The sequence below is a fragment of the Hemiscyllium ocellatum genome, chromosome 18 (genome assembly GCF_020745735.1).
Source record: "Hemiscyllium ocellatum isolate sHemOce1 chromosome 18, sHemOce1.pat.X.cur, whole genome shotgun sequence".
NCBI lineage: Eukaryota > Metazoa > Chordata > Chondrichthyes > Orectolobiformes > Hemiscylliidae > Hemiscyllium > Hemiscyllium ocellatum.
In genome coordinates, this window is record NC_083418.1 from 38,372,024 (window position 1) to 38,393,391 (window position 21,368).

Here is a 21,368-nt window from a genome sequence, read left to right on the forward strand (position 1 = left end):
TGGATTTGCCCATTTGGAGCATTATAACTGAAACCTATGTTATAACTGAAAACTGTACTGAAAGAGGAGATTCATGCATGTGAAAGAATTGTTTCTGTCTAAGTTGGAGCAGTTTGGAAATTGGTGTAGTGGTGTGCCTAGAATGTTGCATGAAACTGGATGCATGTTTGTTGAGATAAATAATAACCAATGAGGACACCTCTGTCCCCTGAGATTCTAATTAAATAAAAGCAGCCCAATCTTGATTTAATGTTGATGTCATTGAAGCCTCCACGTTTGCAATTTTAAATTCTCATCTTTCTGTAAAGAGTCAACACAAGTTGATGCTCTTCGTACTTATATATCCACCTTGTATAGTTTTTCATTGAGATTCTGCACAAAGTAATTGTTCTAATGAGTGCACAATGATGTGCGAAAGTTAGTTAAACCTAATGGCCACCATATAACTTACTGTCTGTAGAATTTGTCCCATGAAGTGGTGAATTTTTTAAAAAAAAGTATGTGTAGCCCTGTCTAAATTAGATAAGAACTTGTCTTTTGTTCAATAGACCTTGTTTGTAATCTGTGATTCATGGAAGCTTCTGCATTATCTCATATTGTTTAAAACCTGCAATTGAATGTGAACTAGCTGGATGCCTACATTGATTGAATTTCTGGTATTTTGCTAAACAAGAGCCAGTTAGTTGGTATTGGTGACTAGGTATTGATTTGGGGCAAGTAGCAGGTTCTGTAGGAGAAGCAAGGAGAAAGTGAGGTCTGCAGATGCTGGAGATCAGAGCTGAAAATGTGTTGCTGGAAAAGTGCAGCAGGTCAGGCAGCATCCAAGGAACAGGAAATTCGACGTTTCGGGCATTCCTGATGAAGGGCTTATGCCCGAAACGTCGAATTTCCTGGTCCTTGGATGCTGCCTGACCTGCTACGCTTTTCCAGCAACACATTTTCAGCTCTGTAGGAGAAGCAAACCAATCTGTTTCAGGTCTCTCATTTTACTCTTCTCTCTGCTCTTGTTCTCTTGCTTGATCTGTATATAATTTATCTGACAAGCTAAGCAGATGACCAGTTCTTTGCAGATATATCTTTAACTGACCAGCAGTGAGGAGTGGTGGCAATTTATGTGATCACATTTGCCCTCCTTTGAGGAAGTTCATGAACTGTTCAGCTAAGACTTGCAAATGTTGAGGATTTAAAGGTAAATCTGTGTCTTAGATCTTTACTTTATTGTTGCGATGTGCCCTCAATTTTGAAATGTTGTTATTTGCCAAGGATTGTTTAGATACTGGATGGAAGAATTATTATTCACTTCAGGTCATTTTCAATTTGTTAAAATAACAAAAACACTAAAAGTAACTGGAGGCATCAGCATTGCATGAGAAAAAGCAAGAGAAGTGTATGCTCCACTATTCAATACGACTGTAATGCTATCCCCATAAACTCTTGATTCTCTGTGTCCAAATATCCGTCAATGTGTCTTGATGATGCTCAGTGAATACCCATAGCCCTTGAGTAGATAATTGCAAAGATCCACAACTCTTGCAATGAAATTTCTCCTCATTCCAATCCTAAATGGCTAATGCCTTTGTCTGACACTGAGCCTTATTTTAGGATGCATTGTGTTTTTTTTTGAATCAGTGAATTCAGGCTATCTTTAATATTTTGAGTAGATTAACCACAGAATTGATGATCATGAAAACTGAAGCTATGATTTTAATGATTCTTGTTTTGGCATCATTTCTTTCCTGGCTAGGTAGTCAGGCTAAACTAAAGCACAAGCAGTTTGCTTTTCTTAACCAAGTGAAGACTGCAATCCAGTCAGTACAGTTATGTAAATGACCATTGTTTCTTGTGGTTGTTTGAGTTAATGATGCCATGGGTACTTTCATGTCAGCTGGAATTCTTCACATTGTGCCATTCTGGATTCCCAGTTACTGCTTCCTCTGAGCTTTTAAATGACATTCAACAGTATATAAGACCCTGTTAGGGAAGAGCTCCCCAAATAGTGACATTCTGAACATGAACTTATATTAATATAACATTATGAAACATCCCAAGGAGGTTCACAGAATCTTTATAAAACCAAATATTACTCTGAACCACATAAGGAGACTAAGTCAAGTTGAAGTTGGCATCATCAGAACAGATGCGATGGAGACGGAAATTGGGAGAATGGATTAGAATCTTTAGAGGAAGCAGGGTGTAAGAATGTATAATCAAGGTAACTGTGGGAGTTGTTGGTTTGTAGTGGATATTGGTGGCCAATCTTTCTCCAGAAAAGGAAACTGATGTCAAGGAAGGGAAGAACAGAGTCAAAGATGGGCAAAGTGTAGGTGAGAATGGGTGAAAATTGGAAGCGGAATTGGTAAACTTTTCCGTTTCTGGATGAGAGGGGAAAGCAGGCACTGATGATATCATCAAAATACAGTGAAATAATTAAGCGAGGCCAAGAATAGGACTTGGAACGAGGAATGTTCCACGTACTCCACAAAGTGACCGGCATAACTGGGGCCAATGTGGATACTCCAGGTCAACCCTTTGACCAGAAGAAAGTGAGAAGAGTTAAAAAGGAAGTTGTTCAGGGTGGGGATCAGCTTGGCCAGACAAGGTGAGTGAGGGTAGATGGGGTTGGTTCAGGCCTATTTTCCGGAAGAAACGGAGAGCTCTGAGACTATCCTGAAGGGGGGTGGGCATGTAAAGGAATTGCACGTCTGTGATAAAGAGAAGGCAGTTTGTGCCTGCAAACTGGAAATTCTGAAACGGACATGAAGCATTAGAGGAATCGCAGGTGTACATGGGAAGGGCCTGGGCAAGAGGTGGAAAAAAATCAAGCCACGGTAGGAAGAGCTGAGTTCTATGGCGCAGGAGCAGGCAGAAACAATGGTCTGTCTGGGCAGTCCTGTTTATGGATTTTGGGAAGGAGACCGAAGTGAGCTGTGTGGAATTGGGAGACGATAAGCTTGGAGGTAGTTGCGGGGGCGATCACCAGAAGAAATGACATTAGTGACTTCAGTCTACTCAATGTCCTGATGTTCCATGTTGGAGTCATGATCAAGGAAGACAGAAGGAGGTATCTGAGAGCTGGTGCTCAGCCTCTGCAATGTAGATGTCAATCCACCAGATGCTAACGGCACTGCCTTTGCACATAAGTCTAAATTACAAACTCGGGATTGGATCTGAGAGCACAGATTGCAGTCAGTTCATTGGGGTAGGGGGTGGGGTATAGAGAAATTGAGATGACCAGTGTCATACTGACAGTTCTTGAACAGGTCGAGTGCAAGTAAAAGGCCAGAGGGAGGAGTCCAGATGGCAGAACATTGTTGGAGGTAGATGATGGAGAGGCTCTTGTCCATAGAAATGGATATTTGGTTCTCAATTATGTTGATGACAAGATAAATTTGAGCCAGGACATAGTCACTACCTCACGCACTACTCTCAGCTATGCTTATTGAAATTGATTTTTAACTCTTTAATGGATGAGCAACATTGATTTGGTTCAGGATTTATTGCCCATTCCTTGTTGTCCTTAAGTTACTGGTATACTGCTGCAGTCCTTGAGACGTAAGGACAAACAGTGCTGTTGGTTAGACGGTTTCTGGGATTTGACTCAGTGACCATGAGGAGCAATAATCTTGTTCCAAATCAGGATGGTGGATGGCTTGGAGGGGACCTTGCAGTCGCAGTGTCCCTGTACATTTGGTGCTGTTCCCCTTCTAAATGGTAGATGTCACAAAGTCACACGTTTGGTGCTATGGGATTTCTTCTTTCAGCCAGTGGGATCGCAGAAACCATTTCCGTTCAACATATTAGCCAAAAGATGGACTGTGCAGATAGCATCCACTTAGTACTGCAGTCAAGTGTCATGATGTACTATCTGCTTAAATTTTCAGTGCTATCATCTAAATATGTTCTCGCTGTTCATTGTGACAATAACCTATCTGCTGTTTAGGACTTGAATCCATTAACTCCACATTGAGTACTATACACAATCCAGGCTGGTGCTTTACTGCGATGAAAAGTTGACCTGTAAATTGAAAACAAAATCACAGAAACTAAGTTCTAATGTCTGAATGCTACTTGGTAAATTTGTTGATTTACAAGCAGCACAATAGTGAAATGCAGGAACAAACTATATGATGCAGCAATTAATATTTGGCAGGGAAAGGTGATTGCATCACTTTGTTGTTGTAACTTATACGTATCTCTCCTTAAGCTCCCCACTTTGTTGATTTCTGTCCTCTTCATCTGTTTAGAGGTTTCTGCAGAATCTTTGCCAAATAAGGGGAATTTTGAGTTGTGTGCTTTCACAAGACAGTTATGTGTTTCCTAGGACCCTTCTATGGTTAAAGTATGTTTTTATAAGTGCTTGTTCTCTACAACATTGTTATGAAGCTTCCTTTTTCGGTCTAGTAATCTGTTGTGAACTTACTGTGTTGCTACCCAGAAATGCCAGACTTCTTCCCTTTATCCATTCCAGTTCTTTCATAAAGTGGTGCCTGTCATCATAGCTTTTCACAAACAAAATTCAGAACAAAGCCAAAGTGTGGAAGGTTTAAAAAAAGCTTTCATAACTAAAACAATAAAAGTAGAATATTGTTTTTAACTTGTCATCTTATTCTATTGAAGGAAAGGTTAGATGCTCTTATTATGTTCAATATTTTCATAGTTTGATTGGCCATTATATTTGATGTTCTTGTGCAATCTTTGACATTTCTAGTTACAACCTTTTCAAGAGAAATAGATCAAATATATGGAGATTTTAGTCAATATGTTCAAATCGAGTTATATTTTGTGTCCATAATGGGCATTGTTTCAGTTTGTAGCAATTTTTGTATGAAGTGTAGAAACTTGTTAAATCCTGAAAGCCGTGTGTTCGTGAGCCACGTGGATATGTTAAATGAGTAAAGCTGAGAAAAATGGCTGCAGGGACAGAGTGGGTTGCAGTGATTTTAGAAATTGAGTGAGATGGCAAGATGAGGAAACTTAACAGAATGGAATACGAGTTGGGTTGGATCTTAAGCAGTAAAATAGATGAATTAAGGCAACAATGTTGTGGAGGTGACAGAAAACTGTATTGCTCCTGGACTGGGTGAGCTAGATTTCAATTCATTAGAGTGCCAAGGTTACATCCTTCGTGATTGTGCTGAAATGACAGCAGGGAAGAAGTTGAAACTAAAAACAGAGGCACTGGTTAGTTTCAGTATATTCAGTCTCTGTCTCTTTAAGATCCACAGCAACAGCAGTTGAGTTTTAATTTGATAGGCGAGTATTTCTAATTTAAACCTGTTGTTGCCTGGGGCTAAATATTTTCTTGCTAATGGTTGCAAGCCTGCACTTGTGAAATGCATACTACCATGCGTAAAGAGTTGGGTTATAAATTAATGGGTGGAGAAGGGTAATTGGTATTCAAGTATTTTTTCTATGTGGAATTTAATATTAAAAATATTTGTGGTGAGTTTTGATTGTTAAACACTTTTACAATAAGATTCATTAACTAGCTCTGTAAATGTTCTGTTTAATTAAATTAGTCATTAATATAGTAAATGTGTAAGCACCTATGTTTGATCTTTATAAAGTGTCTAGTTTCTCTATCCCCCAAGTCAAATCTTTTGCTTCAAACTGAATTTAATTACATTTAATTGAGAATCAGTTTCTTTTTTCCAGTGAATCATGTGGTAGAATTGTAGTAATCTTTGCAGTAAAGTGAGTGCAATAAGCTTGAGTTTGACTAATTGGTAAATGTTCAAGTAGCATTTTTAGAAAATGCGATTATCTGTGTATGATGCTGTTATACGATTTTGCGATCATATTTTGGCACTTTGTCCATTTAATGGCATATTCATTGAGCTTATCCAGGCAGTTATTCAGAGTTCTGAAAAGACGCTACTTACTTAATGCATTCAAATATTTCAGTCAATGTAAACTTTGGATTGGGTGACAAAGAATTAATTGAAGCTAGGAACTCTGCCAAAAGGAATACTTGTCTAAATTTTAATGCTTTCAAATAAAGTCTGATTTATCGAACAGTATAAGAAGGTCCCAGAGGTTAGCCCAGTTCAAAGGCTACCACTGCAGTTGTGATTTACTCCAGGTATCTGCTTAAAAAAAACCTTGTAAATAGTCTGCATCTCGAGATCTATAAAAGAAAGGAGAAATTGATAGAAATTACACAGGCTTGGAGGTTGAGTTGCTGGTTAAATTACACCTGGCTGTGTTAATAATTAATTTCCTTTGTTTATGTCTATCTTGATGTACTCTCCAAGTGTACAGCATATGAATTAGGAATAGAACTTTTCAGTTTGCTCTGCTGTTCAAGAAGATCATGGCTTATCTGTCAGTGTTTCAAATTCCACATTCCCATCTACTACTTCGATTCCCTTTCCTAAGAAGAATCTATCTACCTCAGTCTTCAAAATATTCAATGACTCTATGAGGCAGAGAATTCCAAGTTTCATAACCTTCCCAGAAAAATTTGTCCTGGTCCCTTTTCCAAAAGGACAACCCCTAATTTTAAAATTGTGCCCTCCAACCCCCATTTTGGACTCACCTGCAAAAGAAAATATTTTTTCCATGTCCATCTTATAGACCATTCAAGATCTTAAATACTTCAGTCAAGTCACTTTTCACTCTTCTAAAGATTTGTTCCATCACAGTCTGATAGAACCTTTCCAGAATCTAGGGCGTTTTGGAAAATGCATTTCTTAAGCGTATCAAAACTGCATTTATTACTTCATTAGCCACCTCTTCAAAGATGCCACAATGAAGTCCATCTAAATGTGGGCACTTGCCTGTTTGGAGCTTCATTACATTATTTCACTATGTTTGCAATTTCATCATTACTTATTTTTACTAAGTTATGTTTTTTCTTTAAGTTTGCTGCTTTTCAACTTCCTTAGTTTACCCCAAATGGTGGGTCCCTTTTAGAATTTTGTTTAATAGCTTGAATATATTTATTCTGAAATTTTCCCTTATGGGTGTGCCATTTCAACTGATATATCCCCTGGCTAATATGTCATTCACTTCAGATATCTCTGTTTTAATGCCATGTAGTTACCCTTAATTGAGTTTTAAAATACTAGATTTAGATTCATCTGTAGTTGTTTAACTAGAGCTGTTTTTATTCTGAAGTCATTAATTCTGTGACATCACACAATACTGAGTCAAGTATAACCTGCTGACTGGTTGGTTCCAAAATGTGATTTCACCTGACAAAGAGGCAGTGTTCTGGAGACTTGTCCTTTCTAATAAACCAGTTTGAATACAACCTGGTGTCATGTGACTTTTACATCAGTCCACCACTGGCACCTCCATATCATGGCTGCTCTTAAAACAAACTATCTCAAAAGTATTCTAGAACTCCTTAACTGAGCTGCTATGTCTAGTTAGATTTTTCATACATATTTGCAAGTTAGTCCTCCAGGATTATTGCAATCACTTTCAGAAGCACTGAATATTTCTTTGTGTACACTTCAGTCTTCAGTGTGGCTCCTGTTGGAGGGCCTGTAAATCACTGTGTCTAGTGAATTCCTTTCCCTACCATTCTTCTTCTCCACCCAAATCAAATCTATGTTCTGATTTCCTGAATCAAAGTAATTAACTATTGCACAAATACTGTTTGTGATTGACAATGCTATTCCATCTTTTACCGAGACTCCTATTCTTATTGGGTGTAATATACCCCTCAAAATTCGTGTCTCAATCTTTGTCAGCCATATCTCCTAATGGCTATCAGATCATATTTATTAATTTAAATCCACATTATCCATTCATTTACTTTGTTAGGAAAGCTATGTGTATTCACGTGCAGATCCTTTTGGTTTTGTCTTTTTTTTAAACTTTGCACCAATGATCAAAACTAAATGTTACAATCTTAAGATTTTTCTCTTTATGCTTTACTCTCATTCTCTGGCGATTATTTTCCATATTAGTGTTTTTTGGTCTTACCTTCTCTATACTCTGATTTTCCACATTTGATCCTTTACACCTCTATTTCTCTAGTTATGTGTTTGGCAAGAACACTGGTGCACAGTTGAAGTGGAGACTATGCCAATGTCCCCTACTTTCTCCAGTTCTGATGCCATTATCCCACAAAACGGAACCCACCTCTTCCACATCAGTCTTTGAGCTATGTATTCATCTCTCTAATGTTTTGTACCATTGGTTGTTGCACCCAGCTCATCTAATAATCCAGAGGTCATAAACTTTGAGGATCTGCTTTTTAATTTAGTCCCTAGCTCTAGAGCTCTGTTTGAACTAGATGTGAAAAAGTTATTTGTTCATTGATCTCTAATATATCAGATCTTTTTATTGGAGGGAATTGAGTGTTTCCTGAAAAGTCTACAGAATTGTCACTGTAACCTTGGGATATAAAACACCTGTTACCATCAGAAATATGAGAACAGGTATAGGCTATCCAGCCTGTTGATCCATCGCTGATCAAATATTTCAATGCCTTTTACCCACACTATCCCCATAACAATTTACGTTATTGATAATTAGTAATGTACTGATCTCTACCTTGACCATACTCGGACTGAGCTTACATAGCCGTTGGGACTAGAGAATTCCAAAGATTCACACCCCACAGATTTAAAAAAAAATTTCCTCAATAATTTGTTTGCAAACACCCAAAGGTGAAGTTGTTATTGATTTTATCCAAATATTATTTGCATGCTTCAAGCTTTAATTACTTAAATTATTCATTTTATCCTGACCGGTACTTTTGGTGTTCATATTTTGTGTTCACATGAGGTTTACTGAACCCAAATTCCACTCATCCCACAGCAGATTGGCTTTATGCTAAGTCCCTCAGGTTATTGTCAAACAACGAATGCTTTTAAATTATGCATTGCCATATCGCTCATGATGCTTTGTACTCAGTCACAGACACTGTGTGCTTTGGGGCCTATCATTATTTGTGTTATGTTCACATAGTCAGTCAAATACAGGGAGTATCTTGTGTAATAAAGCCGATCCGATCTTTCACTCCACATTGTTTACTAGCAGTAAGTGCAAATAGTACTGCAAATAGATGGGTTTTTCCATCTGCTGTTTATTCACTGCTCAGAATATAACTCTTAAAGGTGTTTTTACATTGAATGACAACCTAAGCAGAGGCTAACCTGGTTGAAGAATTAATCAGAGTGAGGTGTGTTTTCAGCACCTCATGCTGCTGTTTGGTCTCTGGGAAAAAGGTTGCTGTGAAGTATTCACCTCCATTATATTGTTTTACACCTTTGGCAGCAGAGTGCTATGTCGCCACTTCAAAGGCACAGTAACAGAAATGTGCCTAAAGTATAGTTTTTAAACATTAAGTTGGCTTCTATGTGAAGGATTTGAAAAATACAGCATATTTGTAAAATTAAGCCAGACTGGATACCATTAAGACTCTAACAATCACAATTTACTGTTTAACATTTTTACTGCCTTGACCTACAAACTATGGCGAGTGCACAGCCACTCTCCAAAAAGATAACGTATATTTTTAAAATTGGTGTGCAGTATGTACGAAACTAAATAAATTGACAGAACATTAGATACTAACTTGACCCAAGGAATGCAGTTGTAATTGAAAACCCACTGATTAGTAGGCTTAAATTTGTTGCTAACATTGAATCATCTTTATCGCTATTTTACTGTGGCGATCATTTCACATTTTAATGTGAATAATAAATGTAACAAACCTTATTCAACATTATTTTTATTTATTTACTTATTGTCTTTCTACAGTTCATGAGAACATCTGGTGAATATTCGTAGTTGAGTTTTGATTTGTAGAATTAACTATTACAAAATTTATTTAATTTTCCCTTCTGTTTTTACCAATGAGTTCTGAGAAATTGATAGTGAAAATATAACATTTTAAATGCCACATTATAACTGTGAAATTAATGATTTCCATATTTTTAAAGTAGAAAACTGGATCATCTAAGTTTTCCCCCATATGTTTTATTTGCAGAAATCCAAATGAGGTTATTTGATTGCGTAACACCTTTTGTACTTGAGATATCACAAAGTGCATCACTTAAGCTACTATCCATAGAAAGTAATTTATGGAGGCAATGTAGCAATTAATTTACACACAGCATAACTCATCTAACAACTAAACTGTTATAAGCAGGGCAGGCAGTGGCCTAGTGGTATTATCACTGGACTGTTCATCCAAAGAGTCTAGATTAGAGTGGTGCTGGAAAAGTACAGCAGGTCAGGCAACATCCAAGGAGCAGGAAAATCGACATTTCGGAAGAAAACCAGAATTGCACACAATATTCCAAAAGTCGCCTAACTAATCTCCTGTACAGCCACAACATGCTTTCGCAACTCCTAGATTAGATTCTCTACAGTGTGGAAACAGGCCCTTCTACCAAACAAGTCCACACCACCCCTCCAAAGAGAAACCCACCCAAACCCATTCCCCTACCCTTTATTTACTCCCGACTAACGCACCTAACACTGTTGGAAATTTAGCATGGCCAATTCACCTGACCTGCACATCTTTTGATTTGTGGGAGGAAACCGGAGCACCCGGAGGAACTTCCATACAGACAGGTGGGAATTGAACCCAGGACCCTGATGCTGTGAGACAGCGGTGTTAACCACTGAGCTACAGTACTGCCCATATACTCAAATGTTCTAACCAAAAAAGGAAAGCATACCAAACACCACCTTCACTATCCTATCTACTTACGACACTACTTTCAAAGAACTATGAACCTGCACTCCAAGATCTCTTCAATATGAGTTGTCAAATTAAATTAGATAATTTAGACAAAAACTTTGTTAACTCTTACTTCCAAAATCATTTTGGTTGAATTAGAGTGATTGTTCATTAACCAAGTGAAAGTGGGAAAAGATATTTTGTATTTGAATGAAGCACATGACTTGGAAATTGTTCCATCTCCCTGCTGCTATCATTAGTTGAAGTAAATTGATTTTTTTTGTCATCAGGCAATATTACTGGTATGATGAAAGGGGAAAGAAAATCAAATGCACAGCCCCGCAATATGTGGACTTTGTTATGACTTCCGTACAAAAGTTTGTGACAGATGAAGATATTTTTCCAACAAAATATGGTAGGTTTATATATATATTTTATATTTGTTTGGGTGATTTAATATCTAAAGAATTAGTTTGGCTGTCAAATAAGGTAGCAATCTTGTAAATCAGATCAAGGTCAAGCTGTATTGAATATTGCATTAAGCAGCCCAATACAATTAAAACTGTCACACATTTGAGGAGTTTTTGTTTTAACTTTTTGTTTACCCTGTTAAGTGATGTAGACTTCCATGTTTTTGGGTTAACCTCTGGATATATAAGGAAATGCTTGTCCAAGCTCTCTCTCTTTTTTTTTACTCTTCCTCTACTTCCTACATCCTTTGCTGTTTTAAGTTTGTTTCGATAGACGTCAGACAGAAATCCAAAAAGAGGATAAAATAGCACTCCCACGACCAGGCGGGTATTTTCTATTATTTTGATCCATGACACTTGCACAGTTTGATAGTTCGTTTAATCTTGCCCAGCCTACTGCACTACCCAATTATAATCCTGATTGTTGGTTACCAGACAACTCTGATTTCTAGAGTGAAATTCTGAAGAATATAGGCTGAATGGCCACTACTGTTTCTAAGTTTGTTTTTGCAATTTGGTTACCACAGTGGTCAGTCATTCAGCATATACAGATGAGGTTCTGTGTACTTGTTAACAAAAGGAAGATTCAACCCTTTTATCCCCAACAGAGACTCAACCCCAGTGAATTATCAGTCCTATCTTGACTTTAACATTTCATGTGATTGTTACAGTCTCTTTCCGAAGACCAATATGCAGGCTAACCTTTTATCTCTGGCTTTACTTTGAAGCCTGTAAAACAGCCCGAGACTTCCACAAACTGAACTGATGTTCTGAATTCAACCTGCATGTGACCCCTGGCTATCTGTCTCTGTACGTCTTCAAAGTTTCACTTTGTAAACACCCAAGCCATTATGTCACTGGGTAGCTTATCTTATAATTAGCTTACATCAGATGATATCTTAGGATTTCTTGAGCTTACTGTTCCAATGAATTTCTTACCCTTTTTTTAAAAAAAACAGCCCCTCACAGCATTGAAAACCAAAAACCTATTTAGCTCCACTTTGCATTTTTCCAAACAGTAGTAATAGGTTAAACAGTTATCACAGTCCAAATATGAAAGCACCTATTTCCTTAGATTGTTACTGTTTAATGTCCGTATTGTATAGCAGACCATATCATCCTCACCACGCTCTTACTTAAAATGCAGAATAAAAGTTCTAACATGACCTAAGTTCGTGGAATCATAGAATCCCTCCAGTGCAGGAAGAGGCCGTTCAGCCCATCACGTCTGTACCGGCTCTCTATAGAGTATCCCACCTATTAATAGGACACTACACATTGAGGCAGACAGTCTTAAGACTGTTTTCTGTTTCTGTCCCCAGTAGTTTTGCTGTTGTGCAACATGATTCAGCAATCAGTCCCAGATCAGAAGACTTCCAGATACTAAGACATATGCAGTTTCTTGAAAGTGACTCTGTTACAAAGAAGGTTTTCATTAAGTGCATCCCGGATCTTATTGAGTTACAGTTGTCCTCCAGACAAATGATAGACATTGTTGTGTTTATTCTATTTCTATATATTTTCCTTGATTTCTGGGTGTGATTGATGTACACAGATTGATCTTGATACAAGAATTTTTTTAATGAGTTGGGTAATATGGTTACAGAGGTTGAGAGTGAGCATACTCAGAGATTTGAATGTAAGGATTTTAAGGTTAGCGAGAAGGGCACATGAAAATGGCTGAGGATTGTGCTGTTGATGTGAGCATGGCTTTATTAGGTGTAAGTTACAGACTAGAGAATTGCATTGTATGAATCTGAAATGTCTTGCAGGAAACAGTTTATGAATTAAACCTTGAGATGAGAAGCTGGGAACCTACAGTAATGTGCAACCTGGCAGTGATTGTAAATGGAAGCAAGCAACCTGGCAATGTGTTTAAATGTTTCCTCAGCTTGATGTTAAAAGAGTAAACAGAGGCTTTTCCATGAACAGGTTCAGTCTGAATGGCAATTGAATAGGATGACTTCAGTATTTCCAGGTGTTCATTCGAGAACAGTTCTTGCTGATCCAAATTCAACATTAGGCAGTTAGCAACACAGTTAGTCTGTGGAATTAAGGGTGTTAGAATTAACTGTTGCCACCATATGTATAAAAGGTATTTCTTAGAAGGAGCAGGAAGGATAGTCGTGTCACTTTTGGTTTAAGTGATATGGACAGAACACAAACTAGACTTGAATAATGAGTGGTGTTCAGGAATCTTCACTTTGATCTAATTGTTTTGTTTGAAAAGCCTGTTTTCCTTGTAGCAAACATGTACATGTTGAAAGATGGGAGAATCTCTAATTGTCATAGTTTCTGTTTATAGTACCGATGAATTGCACATTGCCTTTTATTTTTTTAAAAAGTACAAATTCGTGACTATAGTATGACAGGATGTGACTCACGTGATACATCATCGAGATGGTTACATAAAATGGAACCATAGTTGCAAAAATTTTTGAAAAAAACTTGTAATTTTCAGTGACTCACGTGGAGTAAGTCATGATACAAACAGCTAATTATTGCTGGTGTCAGAAAGTATTACCAGAATTGCTGTCTTGAAAATATACATAGAGGGTGTAGAGCAAGTTTATAGAACAGGCTTCAGTTGCTTTGTTTCATAAAGTATCCTGACATTTTGAAATATTACACTATTCTATTTTGCCTTCACAAATAACATTACTTTGCAGATTATTTTCCTGAGTTTTGTGGGTAATAGAGACCGGCTGAAACAAATTCTTCGGATTTGTTCAGTAGGTTACATGAAATTGCTAGGTGAAAGCAAGGAAGGTTTTGGCAACTTCTCAGGAGTTTTTAAAATTTAATTATAAAACAGTGTCATCATTTATAAAGGGAGATTGGGGTGCTACACGGAACATTTTCTGTTGCGCACAATGAAAATCTGTACTGCTGTTACAAATATTGGAAAAGCTAGCTGTTATTGTACACTGGTTTGTGGCTCCCTCTAGTGGCACTTATTCTGATTCAATACATGTGAAGTAGGGAGTTGTGTAAACTATCTGCAACCCACAAATTTTAAGTTAAATTTTGGTTAAGTGTATATTTACTTCATGTGTATTAAATAATTAGTCAGTGTTCTTCAAGGGTAGTAGGCTACAAGTTTGATGGATTGCTTGTAAATGTTGGTTTATTACAGACTCCTTTAACATAATAAATCATTGCAAGGCATTTCATAGCAACATTACAAAACAAAATACGGTCTACATAGGGGAATATTAGGTTAGATGACAAAAAGCTTTTTCAAAGAAGTGAGCAAAGGAATATTTTAAAGGAGGAAAGTGAGGTGGAGAAATGGACAGGTATAGGGAGGGCATTGGAGAAGATGTTGCATTGGCACCTGAAGATGCAGCTATTTAAAACTGAATATAATTAAGAGGCCAGAATTAGGGGAGTGCTCCTATCTGAGAGGGTTGTGTGACTGGAGGAGATTAGAGATTGGGAAAGACGAGGCCATGTAAGGTTTTGAAAACAAGGATGAGAACTTTTAAAAAGGTTTCCTCCAGCACCATTTTCTTACTAATACTGATTTCCTTCCATTCTGTCCTCTCATTTGGTAGATAATGAGAGCGATTCTACAAGTATATTAAGGGCAAAAGAGTAACTAGTGAGAGAATAGGGCTCTTTAAATATCAAGAGGCCATCTATCTGTAGAACCACAGAAGATGGGTGAAATCCTAAACAAATATTTTGCTAGTAGTTACTATGGAGAAAGACATGGAAGCTAGGGAACTCTGAAATTAAGTGATGTTTTGAAGAGTCCACATTACATAGGAGGAGGTGGTACTGGAGGTCTTAAAATGTATAAAGATAGATAAAACCTTCTGGACCTGATCAATGGTGTCCCAGGACATTGTGGGAAGCTAGGGAAGAAATTGTTAGGGCGCCTAACAGAGCTAGTTGTATCATTGACGGCCATGAATGAGATGCCTGAAGAGCGGTGGTTGGCTAACATTGTACCATTATTTAAGAAAGGCTGCAGGAAAAATGACGGAACTGAGTTGAAAAAGTGTGGTGCTGCAAAAAGCACAGCAGGTCAGGCAGCATCCGAGGAGCTAGAGAGTCGACATGCACCATAGTTAAAATACAAACAAAATAATATATTTTTTAAAACTATTACTCATCAACTTATCCAATATAGCAGCATTCAACATATGCACCTTTAGCAAAGGCAAATTCAACAAAACAGATTTTCTTCACTTGCGATCATCTTCAGTCCAGAAGAAGGAACACCAAAAGAAGGAATCTAGCAGTAGAAAAATGCTCTCTCAACAGCTTCAACTTTTAAACCTAGTGTCGACAAGTGAAAGCAAAACTAAAACTCTGAAAACAGGCTTGACTCTGTTTTGCTTCCCATAGAGCAGTCACCTCAACATCAGGTTTATAACACACCCCTTAACAGAACCAGGACAGACAAAACCCTCCTAAAAGCGCATATTGTCATGATAGACAACCCCCAATCTATTTTATGCCTTTTGCCTGTTCCTTATCTGTCTGCATACAGATTCCATATCATGATTCTCCAAGCCTGTCCTTCCAACTATTGCCTCTAGTAACAATGCTACTGTACCTTTTCTTTGTCTCTCCTTGCTGTATAATGAATACCCATGGATCTTCAGTTCTTATCCTTTGTCACTGTGCAGCCATGTCTCCATCATAACTTGCACTGCTAATTCATCTACCTGGAATAATCAAGGAGGCAAGTGAATGCTAAGTTGGCTGGTTGGAAGGCTGCTTTCTGTTCTGATGGCTTCAATCCAGTTTCATAACAGGTTGTTTGGCTGCCTTTCCTTTCCTCGTCACCCACTTAGCCCATGGCCATTCATAAACCTGTGCCACCTCCAAGGCCACTCACAATATCTAATATGGGCACACCTCAGGAGAGTGTGGAGATTTTACAAATTCATACAATCTGAGAGTGTACTCATTCATATATGCTTGATCCAGAAAACAATGTGCTCATTCAAAAATTTTAATCTCTGCCATGACCAATCTGTCACAAAAATGAAATGTTGTAACATGAAAAACAAGTACTCTTGTAATGGCCTCTTAGCACCTTATGTTAAAATATGAACTTGGCCCCTTCTGTAATGAGTAGTTTTGTAGCTAACTCAGCCGAGTATTCATGGGCTAACTGTAATAATAGCTGTTTTAAAAATGTCAATAATGAAATCTGCAGAAAGAGCAGGAACAGAATTCTCCTTTCCGAAGCTGCAGCCTCTTTTTTCCACTTGAGCAACAACTTCACATATATTTATATTTAAAAGGCTGAGGATCGAAGTTGAGCTTAGTTCTGGATGTGTGACAGACCTTTTTGCTATCTCACAGGCGTATTTATGTCTCCACCTTAAATTTGTGACTCCTGTTCTGCAGATTAAAGACCTTGCAATAGTAGAAATGGAGTCTGTTTGAACTCAGCATTAATTTCAACCCCGCTGAGTTCAGATTTTCACACCTGAGGGATTCAAACTCTGAACCCATCTCTTGCTGACAAAATGAGATATGCCAGAAATGGAGGTGGAACCTTTCATATTTTTGTCCTTTTAAAAAGGCCTCTGAAGTTTGTTCAATTGTAAAAATTTTGTCCTTTTAGATTGTTGCACCTATCTGAGGATTATCCTCATGATTAGCCACTGATTGGTGGAGTGGATGATGTGGACAAATGGCCTACTTCTCCTGTAGCTTCATTTTATGGCTGGGGAGTGTAGAATGTGGTTTTGGCCTTAGTAAGAATTAAGACTAAGATGAGGCCAGTTACTTTATTCAGAGCATTGTGAATCTTTAGACCTGTGTCCCCCATAATGGCTGTTGAGTAATATTTAAGGGTGAGATTGACAGCTTAGTCATCACTTGGGGAATATCGAAAAATGGGCCACGGGCAAGAAATGGAGTTGAAGAGAAAGATCAGCCATGATCGTTTTGAATAGTGTGGCACTCGAGGAACTGTACGTTTAAAGTCTAATTTCTTAAAAATAAAGACTAATTAAATAAAGGTTCTAATCTGTTTCTCTTTCTCCTTGCAGGCAAAGAATTTCCAAATACTTTTGAGTCTTTAGTTAAAAAGATCTGCAGGTATCTGTTCCATGTACTGACTCACATCTACTGGGCTCATTTCAAGGAGACTGTTGCATTGGAACTGCACGGACACTTAAATGCACTGTATATGCATTTCATGTTATTTATAAGAGAATTCAATTTGGTAGATCCCAAGGAAACACTTGTCATGGATGACCTGACTGAAATCCTCTACAGCAACGCAGCCGCAGCACAGAACCATGTCAAAGAAAGATGAGCCATATGCAGAGGAAAGACATTTCATCATGAAGATTGTGGGACTTATCTGAAATGTGCAGGATCAAGTGTGGATTTCATTTCACACTCTAAATGCAGTGTTTACTTTTAGGAAAGAACCACGCTTGACATGGGAAGATGTTTTCTAGAATGGTGGTACTGCCATTTTTAATATATAATATGTTATTAAAAGATGACTAACTTTGAAGTGGCATGCTGGCAAACATGCTCTGTTTACTGCTTCTCCCCTACTGAGTAGGAATGAAATGGGTAAGCCTTGGTTTTGACCCAGGAAAATAGAGGTTGGAATTTGCGTGGTTATAATCTTGGAATGCTGGAGCTATCATGTTGCTCTGACACCTAATCAAGTACCTCAATATTATCAGCTTGGACCAGTTGCGCACGACAGAAATAATGTTTCTTAGCACATTCTATGTGCAAGCTCCATAGCTATACTTTAAAAAAGAACTTAATCTGCAGCTTAAAACAATATTTTGGCTTGCATTCAAACCTGTGGGATGAAAATTATTTTTCCCTCATTAAGCAATTCTATATTCAGTTAACCTTGCAGATTAGCCTCATTCTAGATAAATAGTCAAAGGCAGTGCTGCTGGGGAGCAAATAGCATGCAAAGGTGGACTCTGCAGTCTGGCCTGGTTCAATACCACAGGAGGGTCTCCACTCTGGCACATTAATGGTGAGCTCTTGTTGCTTTTTACCCTCGCTCAACTATCTGGAAGATTTTCCTGATCGGGCAGAAAGGAGAAAGTCAGTCTGATGTTCCTGCGAAGATAGCCACTTCAGAGTGTACACACATTTTGTAAATACTGTTTAAAGTTAAGGTTGGTGTGCTGTATGTGAATGCAAATAGCAACCTAAGTTTTTCTATCAGTTCATTATTGATTTATGGTTATTTTCGTTTTCTGTTATAATGCATCTTCTAAGTTCAGCCAAGTAGCTCACCCTCATGTTTGTTAGGAATAAAAAAAAGAGGGACAGTGGGGATCAATACACAGATTGCCCAATCTCAGTTGCCTCATTTTTGATTTTAAACTGAGGGAACAGCACGCAATATTTCATTTTAATTATCATTTTATTTAGAAGTGTAGGGTTTTTTTTTGCTGTTTGTTTCTCTTTTATGTTGGAACATGTTGCACTTGAACCTTGTTCATTGTAGTCAACCTTGGTTTCCAGGTGTTTTCAAGCAAATTTATTTTGTTTTTGGCTTCATTAATATAAAATTACAAATAAAAGTGATTATAAAACACTGCTGTAACAAAATGCTTATATGAATGTCTCACATTTCACTGTTTGATACATCTTTGACCTTTTCAGTATTGTACTCACTATAGTGCTACACGCTAAAATTTGAGTATCGATTCTGTGCAGGGATCAATGAAAATTCTACTTTGTTTCAGTTGTTACTAATTATAAGGTATGTACAGGGGCTCTGTGGCAGACTGAATTAATGCTGGAACTTAAAAGACAAGTATAAAAGGAAATCATGACATAACAGCAGTAGTCTCGGGGGAAAAAGTTATCAAGACTAATATTTCTTTAGGACCTTAGTAATACTATGTGTTCCTAATTAAAACACTTTCCAAACATTTACAGAAACTGCCTGCAAGTATCCTGTCTCAAATAATCAGTCCCATCTGAATTTAGCATCCGCAAATGGACTCACCCAAGCAACTGACATTTCAAGGAAATCATGCACTGACATGAATCAGTGCCTTCAAGAAGTGAATGTATTTTAAATGCTTGGATTCACAGGGCACATTTCAGAATTTTCAAGGCACATAGCTGCACACAAGTTATTTCCAATTACTCTGCTTACAATTGAAACTAAGAGCCTGAGGATAGGAAATGACATTGCAAGTTTCTGGAATGTTCTGCTAAATGATGTTATTAATGCTGTCAATTTTTCAAGTGTGAAATTTAGGAAACTCCAAGGTAGTTTAACTTTTACTCCATGCTACATAGTTATTAACACTTCAGAAAAATTAGATTACATAGATTATTCCCAACACTCAGTCCCTGTCATCCTCATAAATACTTGTTTTGATGATCTTTACTTACATTTAGATTGAATATAATTGTTGCATTTTAAGGAGGTCAAAATTGATTTTAAGAACAACAATAGAAATGATTTTTTTTGGAGCAAGCAGGAAAAATTGGAAACTACATTTAGTTTTGATTTCCCTTTGGAGAACTGGCAGGAGCTAGGCAGTGAGACAGTAAAGGTCAACCAGTGAAATCAGTAGGGAACTAGTCTGGTTCAGGAAGAGAAGCAGCACAAGTAGTTGTCCTACCATACAAGCCTCAAGCATTCACTCGGAAAAAGCAAATATTAATGTCAGAAAAGGATTTTTCAAGACATTCAAAAGTTGGAACAATGATTAAAATTCTTGTTGCTTGTTTTCACTTTTTGCGACTATCACACTCTGCCTCAGCTAGTGAGTTTGAGGGACTAAACTGTGGGTTTCACTAAGTGTAGGTGAGGGGAGAGTAGACAGAAAGTGTCAAAAAAGGACAAAGAAAGCGATTTAGCCTGAGAAGCTTGTACCTTAACTTTACTGAAGACTGAAATGCTAACTTCAGGACTTTAACATATTTAAATCAAAACCAATGATTTTTCAGACATCATCATTTGCTGAATTGGCTGGCAAATATATAGTCTGGTAGAATTTATTCATTTTATCAGTGATCTTCTAGAATCTTCCCAGTATGTTAATACATCCATCACCAGGCTGAAGTACATGAAATTATAATCTCACTCATAAGTGCACCCTAGAAAGGAAGTCTCAAAATTGTCTTTGATTTACCAGGTATGTTACTGAACTTGTAATCCAGAGAGAGTTCAAAGCACACCATGTCTTGAAAATTTCAATTCACTTTATAAAAATTTGAAAATTGACTGAGTTAGTGACCACACTGACAAAAAAAAACTTTTGGGGCACTAGGCTGGTACAATTGCAACATTTAAGAGGCATTTGGATGGGTATATGAATAGGAAGGGTTTGGAGGGATATGGGCTGGGTGCTGGCAGGTGGGACTAGATTGGGTTGGGATATCTGGTCAGCGTGGACGGGTTGGACTGAGGGGTCTGTTTCCATGCTGTATATCTCTATGACTAAATCTAATGTCCTTAGACGTTTGCCTTCATAATAGCACTGTGGATAGTAGTATGTTCAAGGGTGATTATGGATGAGAGCAAATAAATGCTAGCCTAGCCAGCCATGTTAAATTCCATAAATGGATTGTAAAAATATGACTCCAGTCTAAAACCAGTTTGGTTGACCATTAGCTGGTCCAACTATCTTCTTGGGCATAAGTGTCAGTTTTCCCCAGGGTTACTCATATCCAGTAAATGAAGAATATTGATAAATAATCCAACTTCTATAACCCTCCTTTGAAGCTCCTAGAGGTCATGTTTTTGACACTGAAATGAGATCTTCCATTTAGTGTCATAAAGTCATGCAGCACAGGAACATGCCGAACATAATCTCAAACTAACCTAGTCCCAACTGCCTGCTCCTGACTCATATCCGTCCAAATCTTTCATATTCTTGTACCTATCCAAATGTCTTTTAAACGTTGCAATTATACCTGCATTCACCAATTCCTCAGGAAGTTCATTCCACACGTGAACCACTCTGTGTTAAAAAAAAAGCCTCTTACATCTTTTATAAATCTCCTCTTACCTTAAAAATGTGCAGCATTGTCTTGAAATCCCTCATCCTAGAGAAAAGGACAACGACCATTAACTCTTATCTATACCTCTCATTATTTTATAAACCTCTTTCAGATTACTTCTCAATCTCCTATACTCCAGTTAAAAAAAAGTTCCAGACTATCCAGCCTTTCTTTATAACTCAAACCTTTTGTACTCAGCAATATCCTGGTAAATCTCTTCTGGATGCTCTCCAGCTTGATAACTGGGTGAACAGAACGGAACACAG

General features: G+C 37.6%; 1 protein-coding gene across 7 annotated transcripts in view; it reads left to right on the top strand.

The window, feature by feature from the left end:
* Positions 1–18,671, top strand: part of mob2a (MOB kinase activator 2a) — a 230,387-nt gene extending 211,716 nt beyond the window's left edge. For all 7 annotated transcript variants that reach the window (XM_060838885.1, XM_060838882.1, XM_060838883.1 and 4 more), the window contains 2 exons: positions 10,939–11,063; positions 17,139–18,671. In XM_060838885.1, the coding sequence (XP_060694868.1) occupies positions 10,939–11,063; positions 17,139–17,407 (394 nt within the window). In that variant the 3' untranslated portion in view covers positions 17,408–18,671. The remainder of the gene's footprint in view (positions 1–10,938; positions 11,064–17,138) is intronic.
* Positions 18,672–21,368: the final 2,697 nt, after the last annotated feature.